General features: G+C 34.2%; 1 protein-coding gene across 3 annotated transcripts in view; it reads right to left on the reverse strand.

Annotated features, from left to right (window-relative positions):
* Positions 1–12432, reverse strand: part of LOC128234966 (uncharacterized) — a 33313-nt gene extending 20881 nt beyond the window's left edge. Inside the window, exon 1 of one of the 3 annotated variants that reach the window (XM_052949619.1) lies at positions 11907–12432. In XM_052949619.1, coding sequence (XP_052805579.1) covers positions 11907–11979 — 73 coding nt within the window. In that variant the 5' untranslated portion in view covers positions 11980–12432. Of the gene's footprint in view, positions 1–4257; positions 4428–6131; positions 6184–11906 lie in introns of those variants that run through there. The other 2 variants (XM_052949621.1, XM_052949618.1) reach the window with 2 other exon arrangements.
* Positions 12433–18724: the final 6292 nt, after the last annotated feature.

Here is an 18724-nt window from a genome sequence, read left to right on the forward strand (position 1 = left end):
AACTGAACTCATTTTTATTTCACATTCTACATGTGGCTGAGCATGCGCATAGCAACAAGGTTAACTGAACTCTTTTTTATTTCACATTCTACATGTGGATGAGCATGCGAATAGCAACAAGGTTAACAGAACTCATTTTTATTTCACATTCTACATGTGGTTAAGCATTCGCATAGCAACAAGGTTAACTGAACTCATTTTAATTTCACATTCTACATGTGGTTGAGCATGCGCATAGCAACAAGGTTAACTGAACTCATTTTTATTTCACATTCTACATGTGATTGAGCATGCGCATAGCAACAAGGTTAACAGAACTCATTTTTATTTCACATTCTACATGTGATTGAGCATGCGCATAGCAACAAGGTTAACAGAACCCATTTTTATTTCACATTCTACATGTGATTGAGCATGCGCTTAGCAACAAGGTTAACTGAAACCATTTTTATTTCACATTATACATGCGATTGAGAGCGTGCATAACATCCCTTACAACGCGAGTTCATGAATTATTCAGAAAGTCTGAGAGTAGAAACGGTTCTCATTTATCATTGCTACTTCTATCAATTTTGAACCTTTTTTGGACCCTTGTGTTTTAAAAACGACGAATGAGTTTGTAGAAAACAAATATCATTCCTTTTATTGGGACATAAAACTTTTTTCATATTTTATTGTAAATGGGGTATTTTTGCAAAAGAAAGTATTGCCAAATAATATTTGAAAACTAGCTTAAAATGGCTATTTATATACTCTATACAGAAGTTTATTGGAATATCGAGTTTTTCTATAAAGAATTACATTCTCGAAGTAAGCGTATGAGTAAACTTCTGACAGACCATTAAAAGATAATTTCCAAATATAGCACGGTATACTGGTGATATGGTATATGTTCATTTCTTTTTACAATTTAAATGTATTATCAATTAGCAACGACAACTCCATCTATCGGGTCTGATTTCCACACAGAAATATATTTTGTTTAATGGTTTGCTCATAAATTTGTCTATGTATTTCTTGATCGATTCTCATATAAACTATATACTATAAAGTATATAAGGAATACTATAAAGTATATAAGGAAACAGACCAACACATATGTTCATTTTTCATGCCAGTTGCCCCAATAATATTTTGCTGTCATTTTAAAGGGTGTTCTGGAAAGAAGAAGAAATAAGAATATAACGAACCAAAATAAGAAGAATTAAGCATTTTATTTTTGCCTTCCAAAATGCAAAAAAAATCATATTTCATCCGATTTCTGACAGAACATTTAAAGATAATTTCCAAATATAACACAGCAGGCTGGTGATACGGTTTATGTTCACTTATTTTAACAGTTTAAATGTATAATCAATCCGCTAGGACAACTCCATATCTACCGGGTCTGATAACTACAATGAGATATCTTTTGTATGTTTAAAATTAATGTTTTGCTCCGTTATTTTGTCAATGATATTCTCGATCGTTTCTCATATAAACGGTATACTATAAAGTATTTAAGGAAACAGCCCAACAAATATTTTTATTTTTCATGCCTGTTGGTCCAACATCAATTGTGCTGTCATTTCAAAGGGTTGGAAAGAAAAACATGAATAATCACACAAACTAAAAAAGGAAGAATAAAGCATTAAATTTTAGCTTTCAGAGAATGCATAATAGTAATAACGTCCGTTTTCAGATGAAATGTAGAGAAACTGTAATAACTGCATTCATAACGTACTTTTCGTAAATTATATTACAAATTAGTAATCTGCAAACAAATGCCTTGCAAAGATACCAAAATTATCCGGGGTCACCAGGCATCAGCTTTTAACATTAAGGTGAATGAAGGTCGTATAATACATCAGAGGCAGCCATTGATCAAGACAAATCTTTTAATTAAGAGACTTCAAAAACCTCCTGAGATTTTAGCTCATCAATTCATGATCGTGCTTCGAATGCTGCACAAACATAATAAATAGTCATGGCCCTAAGGATAGACTGTACTGCAAGTAATTCATATATCTACCTCTTGAAACTGTGACGCTATTCCTCAGTTTTCTAACCTACCTTACGCCCGGTATATACATTTAAGCGTTTTTTTCTGAAGCTTTAAGGCGATCATGAACTTACCGCTACTTATAAATCTTTTCGAAGTATTTAACCCATAAGCCTCTCATAAAAGCCTATAGGTTGCAGAATCAGTATCAGTATCAGAAATGTTTAACATCTAGGGATTTTACACATGATTACTTAGAAAACATAATAATTATTATGTGTATATCGATAGACAAAAAGTAAAAAGTTGTACTGCAAAAAATGGTTGATTGAGGCATTATGTTATTAAAGGAGAAAGTTTAATAAAAACGCTTTATATATAGTAAACGTTTGAATTATTACCTTTCTTTGATATAATATATAATATATAATATGATTATAAGATTAGCGTCATGATGATGTTATTTAAAATCGTAATTCATGCAAAAATAATATATGGTTAATCAATATAAATTTAAATCAAAATAATCTCGATATAAATATCTTAAATGTACTTACACATCTTTGTATCGGTATAATGGATTGCTTACCTTAATCATCATTTGTTAACAACATAAACTTTTTTCATACACAATAATTGGCCCCATCTAATCTAACTCACTCCTGTTTCTAAAGAAAAACAAACTATTCTCTATATTTGTTTCTGCCGGTTAACATTTGAAGTAACTGTAACGTATCTTGCATGTTGCAGTCAAAATAAATAAAAGCTGTTTCTTGAGTTGAGTTTTTGTAGAGATGTACCAAATGTTTAGGGTTTTTATCTTCAAATTACAGACAATAAACAGTTCGATTCTCCCCATTTTGTTGTTAAAACAAACCAGATACACAATGTTTTGTGAAGCTAGATATTCTGTTCGTGTTATAATTATCATCAAGTAGATACAGACACATTCTTGCTAGCATTTTAAAAGAAACGGCACAAAGCTTTTAGGAATTGATTACAAGAGAGACATTCTTCAAGATACAGACATTTATATCGATATTAATCAGAAGAAGGAGAAAAGAGCTTTTCGAAATTAACATCCGTTTATTGCATCAATGTTTAGTATCTCTTTTCCTGAGGAAGCATTCAACGGAAGCAGGTATTTTTCAGGACAATTGGATGAATTAGGACCATTACAAGGGTGGTTCTATGATTGGAATTTGTAGGAAGCGAACCTTAGGGTCAAGAGAATTGCGCATCTTAAAACGTTTGCCTTCTAACACAGAAATCAGAAAAAAACATAATATGAGGGCTTAATGGACCTCCATAAAAATAGTTAAGCTATTTCATGTCTTAAATGGTGCATTCTGCTGTATATAATGTTTCCACGGAATCTGTGCTGATTTCATCCCCAACCTAATATTCGTTAATTTGTTTATCGTTAATAGTTATTGAACACGTCTATGCAATAAATTGATTCTGGAAAATATTTTACAAATTGAATTGAAGCAGTACTGACATGGGCATAAACATGGTGTGACTAATAATTTAGAAATCTACTTCACACTTGTGATTATGACACGTGGATGCTTTAGTTCCATACGATTAGAAAAACACCAAAGAGAAAACTAATTCGATGAGAGAGCATTGCTGGGCGGCTGATGAGCTGATGTATTTAGTCATCCGTAAACTGCAGTTGAAAAGGTATATTTCATCACTCAATTGATGAATGATCAATAAGTGATCATTAAACCAAGTAACAATTTATCGCTGCCACAGCTACACATCGTGCTGGGTTTAGTACATCTGCATCATGCGAGTGATGTAAATGGCATCAATAATGATTTTCTAACATAATTTTAAATGTGGTTAATTCGTGATAAGTTACAACCATTTTAACTTGATTTAATGCAATTGAGTCCTTGCCGAACCACATTACTTAAAGGAATCAATGTTGTCGTCCAAAAAATAGTTTATTCTGATTACCTTACCATAAAGCATAAAGATAAATCTAAATATCGACGACAGCGTCGAATGACGCGGTAATATTTATATTCATGAAACGCATATAATAGAAATGAAGGAAGCATTAACAGATCAAGTTTAAAGAACTTTAAAAACATTTTATATTTACCGACAAATATCCATACTTGGTCAATTATTATCCGTACAAACGCTTTTTTCTGTATCTTATAGATCTAAATTTTGACAACAGCGATTGAAACTTGTGTTAAAACGTCATATAAAATAAAAGATAAAAGTCAACCTATGATTGATAGTACTAATCATCTCACCAACAACAGCCAACAAAACAATCCCGCTCGCTTTCCAATAAGCCATCACCTTGATTCCAAACCCACTATGCATTCACATTTGACCTACTAATTAATCAAATGTGCACCCTCCTTACTGCATAAGTGAGTGTTCTCTGTCTATCACCTAGGTCGCAAGGATGAAAATAGAATTGAAACTTTGCCTCTGGAACACATGCATTACGTTTGCCACAGAACACCAACAGTGTCTATAATTTCCAATATTGGACAACTCCTGAATGGTATTTGTATTGAGTCCCAAGTATATTGATGTATGTATTTTATCCGCGTATCACTTTTGTTGTCCTTTCGCGAACTACAAGTTCGAGAAAACAGAAAAACAGAATACACACACACACATATATATATATTGGATACACGTCTATATTTGATCGACCTTCTGTTTTGGTATGTTGCTAGCCTAAACAATTCCTCGGCGATTTCGAATAATTGTCGATACTAGAGAAAACATGGGATGTACTGTACTTTGACAAAGTAGGTTTTAGACAAATCCAGAGTTCATGAAAAGCAGCTAATTTGTAAAGGAGTCAGGAAAAAATGAAAATCTATCTATCCTGGCTGGTAACTGCCAAGCACTTGAATTGCTATTGAGGAAGACATACAATTCATAACAGCTTTCTATCAGAAACTCAGTATTTGTATATTTCCTTTCATTTTGGTAGACAGTTGCCATTTTTGCATTGACATTGGCAAACCACTATTAACTTTGATTGGTAGCCATTCATTTCTATGATTTAAACACGTGATTTGCAAGGATATTTACTTCCACGTAAGGCGTCCGCTATGTCCATTGAGCAATGAAATGAACTCCGTACTTCCCTAACGTATCCCTAGAGTTCACTACGCATTTGTCAGAAAATCCCCCGAACCCAATTAAATGGATAAACCCATGCTCAAATTACAAACTCTCGTCACAGCAGGAAAATAAGGCTTGAATACAATGGTCAGATGGGAAATATTGATTACTCTGTTAGTATAACTAAATGTCAGAAGATTTTTTTTCCAGATACATATACGACCATTAGCGTGAGATCGCGTTTCAAATCCTGTCATTTGTTGGCTGATACATTTAAAGTTTTAGAAGAGATTGCATCAATGAACATTACAGCATGATCAAACGATTAAGAGGTACCTAATCGCCGTTATGGTTATAGTGCGGCTAAGTGCTTGGCAAAAAAGGATCTCTTAAAGCATGTTAGCGTTAAATTACACAGATAGCGCTTCTGGTGGGATTTGCAAGCGCCTTCCTGTATTCACATTGGATGAACACACGGGAAAATGTAATCATTCATTCCCTTTGCATTTTAAATAACTATTTATAACGACTAATATTAGAAAAACATACCGCAACTTTTTTAAGGGTAAAATGAAGGATACAATTTGTTAAATCACGTCTCGCTGATCAAGTAGTATAGCAAAACTTATATGAAAGATAAAGTCATGACCCCTTACGTTTAATACAAAAAAGAAGTCAAGTTATTTTTGCTATGACATTGAATCACAGTTCTATATATGGTGTCCCTACAGGCTTTCTTAGTTATTACCTAACAGGCAATTCAACAACTTCATTCATGAAAATTAGGCAAAAAAATAATAATAAAGATAAACACATTGTATAATCCGAATAACTTCGGACGTTGTTTAAAAAAGGACACACTTATTATTTAATAGTTTATTGAGCTATTACAAAACGCAAAACTCAACACATATGCAATTTTATCCTTTGTAAACCTGTATCTCTTAACGCAAACATGGTATTCTGTCGGAATGTTAACATCAACTAAAACAGAATTAACTAAAACAGACTTAATATTTTATAGAACTAATCATCTTACCAACGACTGCAAACAGCACTATTACGCTCGCTTGCGAACAAATCATTGCATTTATTCCGGATCCACTGAATTCACGGCGAACTAATGTATTATTATATTACTGCACAAGGTAGCCTATGCATTCCGACACGTTTGCAAGAGTGACAAACTAACGCACAACTGATTGAACAGTATTGGTGATTGAATTCCGGGGTAATTCTATTTTTTTATCTGCGCATCACTTGTAGTTCGCGAACGGACAAAACTATTCAAGAAAAAAAGAAATACTAATACAAGAATTTATATTAGATAAACGTCTACCTTCGATACAAGGTCGTTACTGTTTCTCTAAAAGCTGTCAAAATCGCTCAATGGAAAAATACTAGTGCTATCAACTATGTCGTTATAAGGCCATATTTAATGGCAGGCAGCATAATTGTGAGGGTGTTCAAACATATTTAATATTTAAAATTCAATATAATTACACAGTTAGGTGAACAAGATTAATGAAAAGAAACAATGCTTTAACCTACGGTGCCTTTAGATTGTATTTATCAGGTTCTAGAAGCATAACTTTTATTCAATCATGTAGATCTACAAAAGTTTTAGAATAAACAAAATATTAGAGAACATTCTTAAAAGTTCTTAAAAAATACTCTTACTCCCAAAAAAGGTATTCCACAATTATTGAAATTGTTTTATTTTACCGAAAAGGATAAATAATAATCGAAAAGAGTGGTTCTTATCAAATATTATGTGTTTAATTTGAAACAATGTAAAACGTTAAGTACTCGCCAAACATTTAATATTTGTGCGTATTCAGTTATTAAATACACGGTTACGATATTGTTATCAGAAATTACTATTTTCCATATATGCATTATTTAGTAAGTAGTTAAAGGTTTATCATTCGAAATTTATGTTTGTTACACATGTGTATGTATTGTTGAAATAAAAAGTAAACTTGGACGACCTAAGTAGGGAATCCGCTTTTGGAAACAATTTATACTCCTCTGATGTTTCATCAGTTACGTTTCGTTATCGCTAATAGGTATCACATTATTTCTTTTACAACCTACAGTTTATCCGATACGAGTGTCACTTTAATGGTGTTTGTAATATGTACTTGAGCATTCTTATTATGGACAAACGTTTCTGCTCATTGGACTTTAATACATTTGCAAATCTTTCGAAAACTTTAATTGTTTATTAAAGTTTTATCAGTGTTAGAACAGTTCTAAAACATTGGATTAAATTAAATTATTCTGTGAGGATTATATCTCAAACTTTTTGAGAATTATTCTGAAAGTGTTGTTGATTTAAACAGTGCTCATAATGGGTGTTCAATATTTCATGTGGATTTAATACAGTGGACATTAAATATACCAGGATCAGTGAAGATATTTTGTGAACATTTTTACTTTAAACATCAATCTTTATAATAGGTATTCATTTCAAAGCATTTCAAGTTGTTAGTTAATAAATGTCGTTTAAAGTTTATTGCTGGTTTGTTTTGGTGGTCGTAACAGTGTCTAGTATAGTGAAGAATGTTATGTAAAATGCTCACAATGAGATGTACCTTGAGATTAAATTTGGAGTATGTGGGTTCAAGGGTAAAGTCACTGTAACATTATACCGCTGGATAAAATCATTTAGGAACAACATATGTTCATTAAACGTTGTTTATTAAGCTTATTTGAAGACGCACTTTGCGATTACTTGTGTGGTCAGTTTGGTGTAGGTAAAGGTCGCTGTTACTCAAGGAAATAGAAACTGAAACAGAAAAAAGGGTGGAAACAGGGTTTCCGCTAAATTACTTATTTTAGCATTGAAGGAAATAGATTAACCCTGTTGTGTATGTAGCTCTTTGATCAATACATGTCTCAAATGAGGTTCTGTTTAGATATTTTCCGACTAAATATGCGCTAGCATATCGCATCGTTATGAAGTCGTGAAATGGATCACACAAACTTAGGCAAATTTGTCTTGTCCACAGTAAATGAGAGTGACAACTGAAATGAATTAGTTGTGACACTTGTAGAACACAGTAAGTGTGACTTATATTTTAGAAAGATGATTTCTAACATTAACCATGACAGGTGTACGCTTTAATTCCAGACACTTATTAATATATTTATTAATATGTGTCTGGAATTAAAGCGTACACCTGTCATGGGGATGTACTGCATGACAAAACGCCGAAGTCGTTTAAACGGCATTGCTTGGATGCAATTAGTCATCAATACATTAAAGTTAAACTGTAAGATTGCATCATTCATTTAAGTAAATATCAATGAGTAACCAATCAATCGATCAAAAACCAATTAGTCGCTGCTATGGTGACACATCGTGTAAGGTACAGTACATCCCCATAAGACAAGGGATGTACATAGCATTGCGAATAATGTGCACGGCTTTTCCTGCATCCTCCTATATCTGGATGGTGTCACATAAAATAAACTAATGATTATTTTTCATTGATAGTAATAGTCATCTCACCATTAACAGCCAACAAAACGATCATTTTTTCTTGCCAATAAATCATAGCCTTTATTCCAAAAACCACTCTGCATCCACGTCGGAACTAATTAAGGCACACTTTTCTCCCTGCAATACTGCATTTGTTGTTATATGTATTTTATCATGGCTGCAAGTGTGATTTATATAATTGCATTTTTCAATTCCAAACAACAATCGTGTCAGTATTCCCCAGGTAAACATTAATAATGAACACTCCTATTTCTACAGAGCACCAGCACTATTCATGTTGTCGCTATTTGGTAACGAAGTCTTTGACTAGTTTTGAAACAGAATTGCTTAACATATAAAATGCTGGTATTTCCTGTAACTATAAATTCAAATATTCTGATCGGTTATGTGATTGAGTCCCCATATATATATATGTTTAAATTGTATCCGTGCATCACTAGTAGTGCACCGAAGGCCAACATTAATTAAGGGAAAGAGGGAAGAAACATACCAATATATTTTTTGGTTTCATGCTGGTCGACCAAGATCTTTAACCTGTTTCATTAACATGTTTATTCACTATTAAGGTTATGAACATTATATCATTATCAGATTGGTATACTAAATTAAGATAAAATTATTGTCTTATGATTTGTCCATTTGTTCAATAATTTAATTGATTTTATTTATGAACAGTTCTTTCTTACTTTTGATCATGGGTCATTTGCTCTTAATTCAATTTGTATTTACAAGCGGGTGTAATACCTATAATAGGCATACAACAGAGACAGATTTCATAGCTGATGTACTTAATAAATATATTTAATTATACAGATACAGTTGTTAATATTGTGATATAGATAAACCTATTTATAAATATGCTCCGCCATACATGTATATATATATCATTGTATTACATTAATTTGATCAAGGGTCATATTGGCCTATTTCAAATATGTAGTGTGTTCTATATTGCTTTTGAATAAACTTTCTATTCTATTCTGTATTTAATTTACGTCTACATTCGAGCGACCTTCTATATTGTTGTTCTAAAAGGGAATTACAGTTTCTAAAATAGCTGTTGAGTAATTTCACAAACGCTGATTTTCTTTTATCTTTGTAGAGAAAATGTCAATACCACAGAGAGCAAGATATGTATTATATAAATATCACATGGCTTCCAGTGTGACAGTTCAAAATGCCAATATGACGGAAATATTGTTACCCGAGGGGAAACCGAGGATAACATATTGTACCCGAATGTTGACAATATTTACTGTCACACTGGTAGATATGCAATATTTATTTTATTATACCGAACACAATTACATAATAGTCCTTTCAACAATTTTGTATTTTTGGAACAATTTATTCTGTATTTTTTTCTGCAACATTTTATCAGTCTGAAAATGTAACTATTGCAGTATTGACAGTTGCAAACACCGGAAATTACGGATTTACGACACATTTTAAAAGCGATGTCCATCTCAGACTTAGGAAACCAAAAATGTATTTTAAGACGTCCATGCTATGTGACAGTATCATGTCAACTGGTCAACGCCGAGCTGTCAGCATGTGGCAGTATGAAATTGCCCATGATGGGTATATGGGAATTCAAAACGGCAAAGTCACGTGAGGTATAATAATATAATTTGTCGTTATAAGTCTCAAAAAGTTTGTGGCAAATTGTAACAGTTTGAGTGTGGAGGGAAAATAATTATTAAACGATCTATCTTGGAGTATGGTTGCCTTCGAAAGTTCCAGCACTTCGAAAGTTACTATGGTTATGGAGGACGTACTCACAACGCAATTGCCCTTCTTTGAACACAATATCATATCTTTGAATAAGGGGCTAACAAAGCTCTTTTCAGAGTTCTATGTTTGACTTGTACAGTAAATATGAATCTCAAAATACAACCAGGACCAACGCGGTGACACACGAAACTCTTTGAAGTGCAGAAACTGATTGTAAGACAGTAAAAATTGACCGTCCCTTCGTTGCGAAATGGCATTACACAGGGTGTGTGTGCGTGTGTGTGTGTGTGTGTTTGTGTGCGTGTGCGTGTGCGTGTATGTGTGTGTGTGCGTGCGTGCGTGCGTGCGTGTGTGTGCGCGCGCGCGTGGGTGTGTTTGTGCGTGCGTGCGTGCGTGCGTGCGTGCGTGCGTGCGTGCGTGCGTGCGTGTGTGTGTGTGTTGTTTTCAAAGAGAAGTATGTCCGTAAACGTGTTGTTTATCCTGAATAAGTTAAATGAAAATCAAAATATGACAAGTATAATAAAGGACACACGAATAACTACTTTCTCGTTCGTGTGTAAGGAAATGCACATCAAAAACAATCTACAAGTAAATTTATCATAAAGTCACGACTAGCAGACACATAAAATACTATTTGCGTGAGTTAACGTTTCAAGACAAAACAATACTTCCATGAAAGAGAATTATCCTGTGATTGGTAGACTGATACATTGGAATTTAAAAGCAGATTACATCAATGAACAATCATCGGATGATCAAACGATTTAGATGCAGAAATAGCTACTATGGTTACAGCACAGTCAAGACAAACGAGCTAAGTGCTTGTCATAAAAAAGGATCTCCGTACTCATATAAATGTTTCAAAATCCATAAAGAGCGCTTCTTGGGAATTTGAAAGCGTCTCTTCTTGCCTTCGTAAAGCATAAACATACGGGGAAATGCGATAAATAGATGATGTTTACATGTTAATCACGAATCAATTTTAAAAGAAACAACGTCTTCCGCATCTTAGTATATATGGTTAAATGATGTTCATTGATAAATAATGTTTGTTTTAAAGAAAAACAGTTGAAGGTAACGTCAAATACCATTTTTTAATATCATCACACTAACCAATCATAGTGTAATACTTCAACAATGACGTCATTACCCATTGCTTTTAAATCGCTATTGACATCAAATCTTAGATGAGTGTTGCAAATGTCTGGGTTGTCACCAGTTTTGCAATAGGCTTTCCTTCCAGTACTGAACTGAAAACGGGAACTCATAATACTAAATCAATATGGATGTAAAGAATGCAAATAGGAATGTAAAAAGCATATACAAATAAAATAATAGCTTCCTATCAGGCTATGTTTTTAATAGAAAAAAATGTAAAATGACAGATATGTTATAAGTATAAGTATATCGAACTTCAACGTCACTCAAAAATCAGTCAGCACATACGTAAATAGCATCGTTCTTTTTTCCGGTAACCTTCCTTATCGGAATGCCAACGCAATCTATGTATTCTGTTACAATGGTCGCATCAGCTAGAACAGGCGCTATGATTGCTAGAACAAATCATCTTACCAATAAATGCCACCAGAACTATCACGATCCCTTGCCAATACGTCATTGCTTTTATTCCAAAACCACTTAACATTCACATCGAACAAACGGATTTTCTTATTTGCATTGTCACCAGAAATGTAATACTTTTTCCCCACAGTGCAACAGCATTGCCAATTATGCCGTTACTTGATAAGTAAGGCTTTAAAGCGTTTTAAAACAAAACGGTTTTAAATCCATTGAAAAATGTTCCATATCCACGCTTGCATTCGCTAATGTTAAAACTAAACTAGCATTTGCTTTTGGTTTAGTCAAACTTCTGATCGAAATTGGTGATTGAATCCACGGATATATCAAAATTTGTATTTTACCCACGAATCATTTGTATTACGCGCAAGGACAGTACTTTTCCAAGTTAGCAGAATCATTCACACATATATTGGACGGACGTATATCTCTCGTATCGACCTTCTATTTTGGTGTGCTGGTAGGCAGTCACCATTTCTCAGAAAGCTGGCTTGTAATTTCACAACGCTCAATTTCTATTATCTTTTAGATGAGAAAGTCGATATTACGATGGACAAGGAATGTAGTTTGTACTTTGTGGTTGTAAACCACAAACAGATACAGAGATTATTGCAAGCAGCGACATTTCAAGGGTGTCGGGAACATAATTGCTAAATTATTTAGCTTGAATAATGATTCCATTTGGCAGTTCAAGCATTCAAGCACTTGAAAAACTACGGTAATACAATCAATATTTTGATTATCAGCATAAGGTTCTTTTTCATTTAAACATTTTAACATCATCCGCAATGTTCAGGTTTTATTTATTTATTTTAAATATTAATTTCATCAGCTTCAACATTCTTTGCTTTAAAGAGGTTCTTGAGATTAATTATGAAATCAGGATTGAGAGCCTTTTACTTCAGGCTAGTGTTCAGTTATGAACACTGTTTGTTTCCTCGGACATTTGCACCAAGACCAATTGGAGTACTTTGAATTCACAATTAACGAATTGCGAAGCAATTTGCAAAGGGTCTAAACCTCCTTCCCTCATATTCAAATCGACTCGGGTCTAAGCCTCCTTCCCTCATATTCAAACAGACTCGGGTCTAAGCCTCCTTCCCTCATATTCAAACAGACTCGGGTCTGAGCCTCCTTCCCTCATATTCAAACATACTCGGGTCAAAGCCTCCTTCCATCATATTCAAACAGACTCGGCTCTAAGCCTCCTTCCTTCATATTAAAACCGACTCGGCTATTTTGATGATTTTCAATCATCAGCTAACCACTGGATTTGCCATATAGACTTATTATGCATATTTAGTTTTCTTTAGGCGATTTTCTTCTCATATTTATAATATATATTATAATATGTTTGGCGTGGATGTTTTATGCAGTTGTTGTTCGATGCAGAATCAGAATAAGCCTGCGTTAATATAAGTGTAAATAAGACACGAGCTATTAGACATGTTCATATTTATAACAAACGGCAATGTGTTACCCAATAAGAACGTACCGCGTATTTGTTAAGCAAATTTACCTGCTATAGATACACTTGTGTACTATTCTAGCAATTCATGAATGTGCTCATGAAATGATTACTCCTTATATGAAATTGAATGTAGAAACACTTGATGAAACACGAACGTCTCGCAATACGGCAAATAAAATGCAAACACTATCAGTCGGATAGTATTTTACCACGAAACTCCTGAAAATACGTTAAAAATTAATGGTAGTTTATCCCCCCCTGGCAGTTGTCTGGTGATGGACCTTTGAGTACAACGCTCTGTTGTCAGCCTGAGAATTATAATGTTGACCGAGGCAGCGTCGAGGTCAAAATTATTTTTCGAAGGTTGACAATTTTTAATTGCGCCCCCACAGGAATGTTATATTTATTTTACTATACTAAATAAAATCAACAAATTTCGTGTAACAATTATCATTTTAAAATTATTTTTTTTTCAAAAATAGCAGAACACCTAGATCATTATATTATTCAGCATGTTATCACAGGTTTCATACAAACATGACATTTCTTCATCTCATTTTTAGCATTTTATCACATATTGCACTTTAATCACAATATATTTATCCAAATGTAAATATCACTGTGTCATTTAAACATATATACATGTAGGTAATAACACAACATGTAATTTAACAATAAACTTAAGAAAATCCACAGTGCAGTTGCTCCATTGGGGACTGAATGATATGAGGTGCTATAGTAAGGACGTCATTATTGTTTGTGTTTACAGTACTGACTGACTATGACAATGACTGCATAATCTGACGTTGTTCTACTGGCACAGAGGCAATGAGAAGTTCAGCTTACACTTCAACAAACAAATTGCGTCACTGAACGATGAGGTCGGAGATTCTAGTTCGTTGTTCACAATGTTCTTATCACTGGTTGTGTTGTTTTACCTAAGGGCACTATTTAAACAGTCAGACATTTGGTGCTGTTTGTCCTGTGAAAGATGACATGATGATTCTTATAGAAGACTCAGACTTATGTCCAGATGTACGCATAATGTGACCAGCCTCATTCTCAGCCATATCTAATGTAGAAATTGTTGTAGCTCAAATGCAATGGTTGGTGTACCTCTAAGAGAAATTGTACAACCACGATATTTCTGGCATCATGATTCCTTAATATAATAAATGTATTTTTGCCAGGAGACTTACAATACCAGACAAGATCTGTGTCAATATATGTGTTAAGTGGTCACTACCACAAGTCACCAATGTCTGAGGATTGTTTGCCGACATATTTCTTGAATTCTGCAACTGGACATGTTGGGTCACCCAATCTGGCATACATCTTACCCTCTCCAAAATTATCATCAGGCACAAACTCCTACCTGAAAAATGATATTTTATTTGTTAATATTTGAAAGTTTAATGTATGCAAAACAGTTGAAATCATGTGGTTCCGTTACTGATTAAAAGATCCGAACTCGGCAAGCCTCGTTACTTGGCAACGTAGGTACTCTCGGATTGGAAATTTCAATCAGCACTGGAAACACATGACAAATGATATTATTCTTCAGTCATCTATGGAAAATTCTAACACAATTTATGACACTATTTTCGCGATATGTTTGTCTTAAGAAGTCATTTTATAAGGACGCTTACTGAATGTTTACTATTAACAGATCTAAACTCTGATGAATTTTAGACAATGCGTGCCAAAATTAAAAATGTCATAAAAATAGATAATTATTGTTCTGATATATAGAACTAAGTAAGCTAATATATATCAGATTACCCATGGTTCTTATCAGCCTCATCAATTACTTGGTGTACGTATTCTCGACCGGCGGCATCTCGGCTGACTGCGAAAGTGTTTTTCCTAATAGAACGCAGGTTTTTTCGACCTCGCCGATACAGGAAATGCATTATGTCTAACCATTTCTTTCTCTGTAGCCCACATGGGTTGTCGAAACTCATACCTAAACAATCTGTGGCGCTAAGAATTTTCACATCATCCAGGGCTATTTCCAACTTGTGTTCCACAGACCTTAAACCATTTTTTTAAGGTAACATCTCACATTTGTTCAGATGTTATAAAATATTCTGACTTTAAGCCTATATACAACATTGGTCTTTCAGGTGCTTACTCAAGCTGTCCTGAAAGAGTTCAAAGATGGGGACTTCATGTCTTTACCATCACTCTTAAACATGTAAAAGATAAACGAAGTTTTCTGTCCAAAACATCCTTTCAAAAGTTTTCAAATTCACAATTTTCACACAGACGACAGAAAAAACTGCCTTGACCTTTTGATGGAAATAAAGCACAATAAGCGTTTGTGTGATATACGGATATGCAGTGATCTGCTTTGACAAATGATTAAAAACAAAATACATGATTATAATATTATATTATTTCATTCTGTAGTCGATATTTTGAACGGCTATGTTGTGCAATTATATAAATTGTGCGGGCATCGGCTTTAATTATTTAGTCGGCCATTAAAAAAGATATAAAACGAACGCGCATATTTCCTGCGCATGTAATATTATTTGCCTGTCAACAATACCGGGCAGTATTAAAAACATTATATTTCACGTAATTGGAAATTTTATGCAATAACAGACATAACGATACGGTGCCGTAATTCCTTCATATGTCTTCATATGTCCATTGATTACATCTTAGTGTAAGTCCCCTTTAGAGGTTTGACAACAAAGTAAGATAAAAGGAATGAATTAATTTTACTTATTTACCTTATTTTGAAGGCTGAAAAGGAGTGGAAATGTTTAAAACAATTTTGGCTTGATCTTTCAGCTTCTTTAAAATCACGTTCAGCAATCTTTTGTTTATGTTTCAATAATCCTTTTCCTTTTTTCTGTTAGTTTATAAACTTTGCTTTGAACGCTTCCCTGGATGTAGCAAATTCACTTTCTGTTGATATGTAAAGTCCATATTTCACTTAATGCATGGTTGATTTCTTCAACTTCTCTCCATTTTCGGTCCAAACTGATGCGTAAAACATTCCCAAGTGGTTGTTCAGCAGGTAGTTTGGCATTTCTTTGAAGGTTTTCCTAAAGTTATCTTTGCAAAGATACGCACGAAATTGCTTATTGCTTCATTTTAGACATCATTTTGTACTTTAGAATCTTTTGAGTGATATAAATCAACTATATCCGACTCGTTTCTTAACATCCATTTTTCGAATCTGTCAAAGCTGACAGATGATCTCGTCTGCAAACACTACAAGCGCTTGGTTGATACATGAACATCTCCTAAAGATCAGTACTTCAATTACGTAAGTACTAAGAGCGCAAACTCTAGATAAAATATATGATCTGTATTAGACTTATTATGGCCCTTTATCTACTCGTATTTTAATTTTAGAGTACTGAAATTTTACTCATTATTTATTTCGATTGTCTGGTGATCCTTACTAGTTTGGTATTCTTCGAAAGGGCTTTAGGCGAAGAAAATGAAATTTGTAAAAATATACCGACACAAAATCAAACCAGCTTTTTGGGTCTGTAGATATTGCGAAACGGTTTATTCACGCATAATTACATTTGAAATAAAAAACCAAAATACAAACTGCAATTACTTTTGAATAAAAACCGTGATTTGATTTGACAATTATTAATCATCGAGCAACAAACTTTCAAATCATACCAAAACCTCTTTATAAGGTCATCACTCAAAAAGAATAACATTTTGGTTAAGTTTTACTTTCCAACTGACACTATGTTCCGGAGCTTTGTAGTGCCAGCATTTTTTCTCTATAGCGTATACTGCAATAACAGTTGAATGGTTTATCATTTGGTCAAATAAATGAAATGATCCGGGTAAAATTATATAAACATTGCCTCCCTTGAGTGAAACAGTGCATTCATCTTGCCAACCCGAGGTAACACTGTCGACCGAGGGTTTAGCTATAATTGACAGTATTGCCTCGGGTTGACAAGATGCACTGTTTCCCTGAATAGGGGCAATATTTTCTATTTGATTCTACCGAACAAACCTTTATTTCTTTCTTAAAAAACATTTTCGGAAATTGTTGCAGACCTCGCCAATGTCGTCTGATACCAAAACATAGACATTGCCTTACAGCATGAATTTCTATTTTCCTATGTTAATGGTGCCATGGTGACAATATTACTGTTATTCAAGAGAGTAGCTGTATATGTGTTGTGGGATATCTCACTCTCTAATCATTTTCGTTCCACGTGGTTCCATGAATACATCTGAAGCTCATGTGCGAAATATGTATTACCTTGTTCATTTCAAAAGGAGGTTAACATAGATTATGCCTGACAGTGAAACTGTTGCCATCTTAACCACAATCATTAGCCTTTGAGTTAAGATTTTCATTGTTTCTATGTAGTGACATATAGCAATCTGAACCCGGAATGTCTTGCCATTGATTTAATTAAGATCATGTAACAAGTTGGGTGTTTTTAATCGTTGGTCTATGCTTTTGATAATTCAGCCAGTTGACATATATTTAAAATGGTGTCTTGGGAGATTGAGAGTGTTTGGGCCATTGATTAACTTCTTATCTTTAAAAGAACATAATAAGGAAATGCGTTGATTTCTTATATAAAGTTTTAGTTTTTGTATGCAACAAGGCATGCTAGGCGTTTTATATTTGCAAGAAAACTTCTCAAGTTCTCCTCATCAGGACCGTTCAAACGTCCTTTGTTTGTATATGAGGGATATGACACTTCTACAAATCTTGGGACATAGGGCCCTTATTTAACAAACCGCAGTGGTTCTGCAAATCATGGGACAAAGGGCCCTTATTTAACAAACCGCAGTGTTTCTGCAAATCATGCCGGACATATGGCCCTAATTTAACAAACCGCAGTGTTTCTGAAAATTATAGGACACGGGGCCCTTATTTAACAAGCCGTACTGTTTCTGCAAATCATGGGACATGGGGCCCTTATTTAACAAGCCGCAGTGTTTCTGCAAATCAATGGACATGGGGTCCTTAATTAACAAGCCGCAGTGTTTCTGCAAATCATGGGACACGGGGCCCTTATTTAACAAGCTACAGTGTTTCTGCAAATCATGGGACACGGGGCCCTTATTTAACAAGCTACAGTGTTTCTGCAAATCATGGGACACGGGGCCCTTATTGAACAAGCCGCAGTGTTTCTGCAAATCATGGGACTAGGGGCCCTTATTTAACAAGCTACAGTGTTTCTGCAAATCATGGGACATGGGGCCCTTATTTAACAAGCCGCAGTGTTTCTGCAAATCATGGGACACGGGGCCCTTATTTAACAAGCCGCAGTGTTTCTGCAAATCATGGGACACGGGGCCCTTATTTAACAAGCTACAGTGTTTCTGCAAA

This window comes from Mya arenaria, chromosome 5 (genome assembly GCF_026914265.1).
Source record: "Mya arenaria isolate MELC-2E11 chromosome 5, ASM2691426v1".
Classification (NCBI taxonomy): domain Eukaryota; kingdom Metazoa; phylum Mollusca; class Bivalvia; order Myida; family Myidae; genus Mya; species Mya arenaria.